Source organism: Tupaia chinensis, unplaced genomic scaffold (genome assembly GCF_000334495.1).
Source record: "Tupaia chinensis unplaced genomic scaffold, TupChi_1.0 Scaffold000294_1, whole genome shotgun sequence".
In the NCBI taxonomy this organism is placed as follows: domain Eukaryota; kingdom Metazoa; phylum Chordata; class Mammalia; order Scandentia; family Tupaiidae; genus Tupaia; species Tupaia belangeri.
The window spans coordinates 434,292-440,507 of NW_006159779.1; the positions used below are offsets into that span (position 1 = coordinate 434,292).

The 6,216-nt window shown below is 57.7% G+C and overlaps 1 protein-coding gene across 2 annotated transcripts in view; it reads right to left on the minus strand.

The window, feature by feature from the left end:
- PARVB (parvin beta) overlaps positions 1 to 6,216 on the minus strand; it is an 85,351-nt gene that overhangs the window by 59,863 nt on the left and 19,272 nt on the right. For both annotated transcript variants that reach the window (XM_006150663.3, XM_014588672.1), the window contains one exon: positions 3,008 to 3,097. In XM_006150663.3, the coding sequence (XP_006150725.2) occupies positions 3,008 to 3,097 (90 nt within the window). Of the gene's footprint in view, positions 1 to 3,007; positions 3,098 to 6,216 lie in introns of those variants that run through there.

Here is a 6,216-nt window from a genome sequence, read left to right on the forward strand (position 1 = left end):
CGCCCTATAGCAAAAACCTCTCAAAAAAAAAAAAAAAAGAATAAAAAATACCAATTGATGACTGCAGTAAGCTATATAGCTCCAGCTAGATGCTACTTTATAGTATGTTCATTCTACTCACTGAGGTTTATACCTAAAGTCAGACTTGTGTTCATGGATATGTATATATCAGTTGTGCTTGCTATTGAAAAGATCTAGATTAATTAAGTTCTTTAGCCAATCAATAAAATGGGGAGGAAAAGGCATAGAAAGCAACCATGGATACCAGAGACAGTGTGGGAGGAGGGTGGGACACGGCAGAGGGTGAGAGACAGGGAACCAAGGATGAGGAAAAAAATGCAAAATAAACAGGAAACAAGAAATGGAAAATTACTTGTTGATGATAACACGTATGTTGATGTGCTTGATTGAGCCAATATACAGTGTACTCTGGATGGAAAATCTCATTTTGTATGCTGTAATGATGTACAGTGAATGAATGTAAATAAATAAGTTTAAAAAAAAAAAAGCCAACTCATGTGCCCCAGAGCAGTGACAAAGGAGGGCGTAACACAGAAAGCGGGGCTCAGAAGGCAGGTTCAAGGGTTACTGAGAATACTCTTCTTCTCCCTGGGCGACCGCTGCGCTGTTTAAGAAAATCCTATTCCCGGGAACCAGAAGTTAGCGTAATGGCTATGTCGCTGGACTCCCACAGAGTCGACAGCGGTTCACGTCCCGGACCCGGTGGCTTAGAACTCACGCCGGGTGCGTGTGCGTGCGTGCCCAAGACCCCAAGAGGAGAATGGAGGAGAAGGGATTGCGGCGTGACCATCCCCCCTGGGGGGTGATTTCTCGCTTTCTGTCTCTATGTCTCTCTCTGTCTGTCTGGCGAGCGCACATGCCCTATAGTGAAAAACCTCTCCAAAAAAAAAAAAATTAATAAAAAAAGAAAATCCTATTCCCAGGGCTCCATGGTCTGAGGCAGGTTCTCGACAGGGACACAGGGTAATGTCTGGGCACGACTCCAGCTGTCCCTGCTGATGGGAGACACTACCGATGCTGTTCCCCACCCTCCACACGCAGGGTGGCTCAGAGGCTGGAGTGCCAAGGCAGGACCCTGCTCTGAGGCAGAGTAACTGCAGACCCACATGCGGTCCCCAGTTCCCCTTGAAGAGTGGCCTGAGAGCAAAGGCCAGCACAGTAACTCCAGCCAGACGAAGGCCATGGGCCTCAACATGGTGACAAGGGACGCCCTTCCCAGGGAAGAGAGGCCACAACCACAGCACGGTGACAAGGGACGCCCTTCCTGGGGGAGAGAAGCTGCCGCCGAGGCCCCGGGCCGGCAGTGAACCAGCACCTGGCCCCAGGCCCGCAGGCGGCGGCACCTGCACTTGGTCCTCTGCCAGCTCTTGCCGGCCCAGCTCCGGGTGGAAACCACAGGAGAGCTCCACCAGGGCTTCCCTTTGAACCAGAGCTTGGGGATCAGCAGAATGTTCCATGACTGCCTTGCAGGTCGGCTGGATATAAACACGCTTCAAAGAAAATGTGCCTGGGCCGTCTCATTCGCGCCAGGTGGTGAGTGCAGGGGTCTCTGCCACCTGGCGGTCCCACCAGCCCTGGCCTTGGGGCAGCTCAGCCGGCAGAGAAGGGAGGTGTGTCAATAATCATGGTGGGTTTTCGTTTCGTTTTGTTTTTGCCATAGGGAGCATGCACTCATCGGAGAGAGGCAGAGGAGAGAGGAGAAGGGAAAACCACCCCCGGGGCATGCCCACACCACCATCTCTCCTGTCCTCTTCCATCCTCCTAGTGGGGTTTTGGCACACATACACGCAGGGCATGATTTTCAAGCTTCTGGGTCCAGGACTTGAACCAGAGTTGGCTGTGTGGAAATCCAGTCCCTTAACCACCATGCCACCTGCTGGCCCCAATTATCATGGGATTTGTTTCCTATATCTTCTGAAGCTTTGACATCTGGGTCTTGCTGCCCCTGCAGAGACTGTCCTCCAGGGCTGGTGGATCCCAAGATACCCAAGGCTCCCTGAGCGCACACGTCACATGCAAATAATCCCAAGCCCACAGCCCCAAGCACCTTTCCCACTGGGTCCTCGTGGAGGTTTTAGGACTCCAGCCAATATCCCCATCCTGGCCCCCCAGGCCAGGGCTGAGTTGTCAGACAGCTCGGGACATCCTAATACCCCAGAGCCACAGAAATGATCTCACCAGCCAATCCTAACTCAGCCTGCTTACCCTGCCCCGCTCATCCCTGCTCAAGAAGCCAGGGGCTGGCCCTGCCTACTCATAGTTAAGGGGCTGCAAGGTCCAAATCCTGGCCCCTGAAAGACACTCAATTCAGGCACGTGTGCATGAAGTCAGGGTGGAGAAAGTAATGGAGGTACAGGAGTGTGACTATGCCCTGTTTGGGGGTGCTTTCCCCCTCTGTCTGTCTTTCTGTGCAAGTGCACGTGCCCTCCAGCAAATTAAAAAGAAGGGAAAGGAAAAGAGAAGGGCTAAGGGCTTCCTGCCCACGCTCCTTCTGCCCCCAGCTGAGCCTGGTGTCTCCCTGTGAGGGCCCGTGCGGCACGGTGCCCCTCCTCCTGGACCCTGGGAATGACGACCTACACGTCTGATCTGTCGGCTTCACCACATCTGAATAATAAAAAAACACATTTAAGACAGGGGCACTCCTTTCCTTTATGGACTTTTCTCTTTTTTAAGAAGTGTTCGTTTAATTTTAGTTAATATTATCATTCCTCAATTTCACCAGAGAGAGAAAGCAAGCTGCCAGGTCTGGGACTCGAACTGTGGTTGGCCATGGGGGAGTCCAGGGCCTTAACCACTGCACTACCTGCCACCCCCACTTTATGGACTTTTCTAACCAGCAGCTCAAGCTAAAAACCCGGGCTCTCCAATGCCCTGGTGTGGTAGGCGAGCAAAGGCCAGAATTGTCAGTCTCCCTGTCAGCCTCACTGGGACATGGCGGCCCAGGAAGACACCTGCCAAGGCAGGGAGTCGGAGGAGCCCACGGTACCTAGCTGGGTGTCTTCCGGGTGAACGTCCACCAGCGCTGGGGACATCGGTGAGTTGATGGCACTTTTGCCCTCTTCCTGTAGATCACTCACTGTCAAGCAAAAAGAGAAAGAGAAACCATGTTACTCAATGGGGTACCAGCAGGGTGGGGCGCTGCAGGTCGGGGTTGGCGTGGGCGCGCAGCAGGGTCAGGGTCCGCGTGGGCGCGCAGCAGGGTCGGGGTCCGCGTGGGCGCGCAGCAGGGTCGGCATGGGGGCGGCAGCGGGTTGGGGTTTCGGTGGGCGCGGCAACAGGGACGTGAAGTGCACAACACGCCTCAAGGGCCTGCGGCCAGAACAAGTCTGGGGAAAACGCTCGAACCCAGAACGCATCCCGCAGGAGTTTCCCCTGGCCGGACATTTCCCATTTGCACTGGGCCCTGCTGGTCCATTTTCACTGCTCTTTAGAACTAAGACACCAAAGCTTCCTGATGCTTCCAAATCTGCCCAAGACTCCGCAGGCAAAGGTTAGCCAGAGCCACAGGGCTGGGAAGGCGGGGCTCCCCTCCGCAGCCCCAGGCCCACATCCCACCCGCCATGGGCCGGAGGCACCAGCACCCCTCCTAACACCTGTGCAGGCAAATCCACCCTTGAAATGGTGTCCGTGTCACGGCCACACCCAGGGACGGAGGTAGGACAGATGGCAACACCAAGGTCAGCACCACCAGAGCAGGAGCTGACAGAGAACCACGGGCAAGCTGGACCCCACTGACCCTGTCCAGAGGGCACCAAAGTGTGGCCACAAGACAGGGAACTGAAGAGTGGCAAGGCCAGAGAGCTGCGTGGTTAGAGGCACCGAGTGGCTCCCATGGCAACAGCGAGGACCCCTCATCACCCCTCACTAGAGAGTCCCTCCAGGCCTTCAGGACACCTCCACCAGGGAGCCCAGGCAGACACCCAGGGGCCAACCTCCTCACCTTTTCAACATCGCTTCACTCCAGGGCCCTTGGGCTCAACTGCATATTCCAGGCTCCAACCCCAAGACCCAGCACTGGCGACTGTGGGGTGGGGCCAGGGTGCCTGCCACCTTCCACTCTCTGGGGACAAGTGCCCAGACCAGGCTGCCCGGAGCTACTTCTCCTCAGTGAAGTGGACTTAGAGGTCAAGTCCTGTCTCCTCTTTGAACACCTGTAACACCTCCACATCTGGGCACCCGGCCTCCACAGCGGCAGGGGACAGCACGGAGGGGCGTGGCAGACCAGGGTGCCCGCTTCCTGCTGTGAGACCGAAGGCCCGTCCTCAGACCTCTCAGACCTGCAGGTAATGCTGTCATGCTGCAAGAATGCCAGGCCCTCAGGACTGGGCGAGATGCTGAGCATCAGGGCCCTCCAGAGCCTGGTTGCCAAAGAGCTGCCGAGACCCAACTGTGGACCCAGCATTGGGGGCGGCCTGCCTGCCCTCCCACCCTCACAAAGACAAGGGCAGCAGGACCCCAGATGCTGTTTCCCCAACACCATGGGAGGCCGAGATGCTCGGCCTTACTCTCAACAGCCAAGCGGTGGAGACGACCAAGTGTCGCGGCCGGCTGAAGGCACAAGCAAAATGTGGTCTCTCCACACAACAGAATACTACTCAGCCTGAAAAGGAAGGAGCAGGGACGGCCTTGACGACGCTGCACTAAGAGAAGCAGCAGCTACCAAGCACAAAAACCGTTCTTCCGCTTGGATGAGTCCCCAGCGCAGTCACACTCAGAGAGAGGTGGGCAGTGGTGCCAGGGCTGGGGGCACCTAGGGAGCCGGGGTTCAGGAGGTGCCGAGGCGCCGAGGCGCCGGGGGTCGGGGAAGCGAGTTCCGCCAAGGGATGGTGCTGGTGGGTGCACAGCAGGGACGCTAATGCCCCCGGGCTGCACCCCAAAACAGCCACAGCGGCACAGGGCAGCCTGTGGAGGTTAAGGCAGCTGGGTCCCGTATGGTCCAGTGCATGGTTCAAATCCCAGACCCAGTAACTTGAAAGAGACACCGGGCACATGTGCATGCGCACCCAAAATCCCGAGAGAAGGGAGAGGGACTGGGGCATGGCCACCCCCGGGGGTGGTTTCTCACGTTCCTTCTCTCTCTGGCGAGCACATGTGTCCTATCACAAATTTTTTAAAAAGTGAGGTTTCTTCCTAGTAACCAACGTCCCCCACCACTACCATCAGCTGCCGCCCTCCCTCTTCCTCACAGGGTCCCTAAGAAGAGGCCAGGCACTTGCCGTCTTCATGTCCCCAGACCCTTACATAACTCCTGGCAAGACCTAGCCGGACGTCACATGCCTCCCTGATAAAGGGTTCTGGCCGCTCCCTAGAAATAAACCAAGTTCGCCCACTGGTCGCCTGGCTGGCCTCCAAACCCAGAGCGGATCCCGGCAGGACTGGCTGCAGACAGCAGTCCGACCACAGAGCCTCCAGAGGCGCAGGGTGGCTCTTCACAGAGCGTGCACTAGCCGGTGACTGAGGTCTGGGGACGGTCAGGGCTGCTGGGTCCCACGAGCCCTCTGGGAGCGGCCACCAGCCGAGCACGTGCTGACAGCCGAAAAGAGCCAGCAACCAGCTCCGTCCGCAGGTGGACTTCGGGCACGGGCCAGCTGCACGGGGTCGTCGCCGTGAGCCCAGCAGTCCCTAGGCCGGGCAGGTGCGCGGGCTACCCACCCGGACACTGGACAGTGGAGGGGAGGAGCACCCGCCTGGCTTCCAAACCACAGAGGGAAGAGGAGGGGAACGGCGTTCTCAGCGCAGAAACTGGGTCACATAAACAGATTTCCACCCCACACTCCAACATCAAAGATAACGCTGAACAGGCCGGGATTGTGCGACCTTAATAAACGACAGGCGCTCTCACCAACGCTGCCCCACGGCGCCTTCCCAGGGGCTTTGTGGGCCAAATACCTCTGTCCCTGGGACCCACGGCCAGCCACAGGGAGTCACGCCTGCCCATGCCCATGCCCATGGCACCGGGACACGGCCAGTGGGCCACACAGCAGGTGCGAGCCAGAGGAAGGCCGGGAGGGACAACAAAAGAAAGGAAGGGGCCAGATAAGGGGAGGGAGAGGCCAGGTAAGGGGGGAGAAGAGGTCAGGTGTAGGGGAGGAGAGGTCAGGTAGGGGGGGAGGAGAGGCCAGGTGTGGGGGAGGAGAGGCCAGGTGTGCGGTGTGGGGGCGGAGAGGCCAGGTGTGCGGGGGGAGGGAGGGGGGG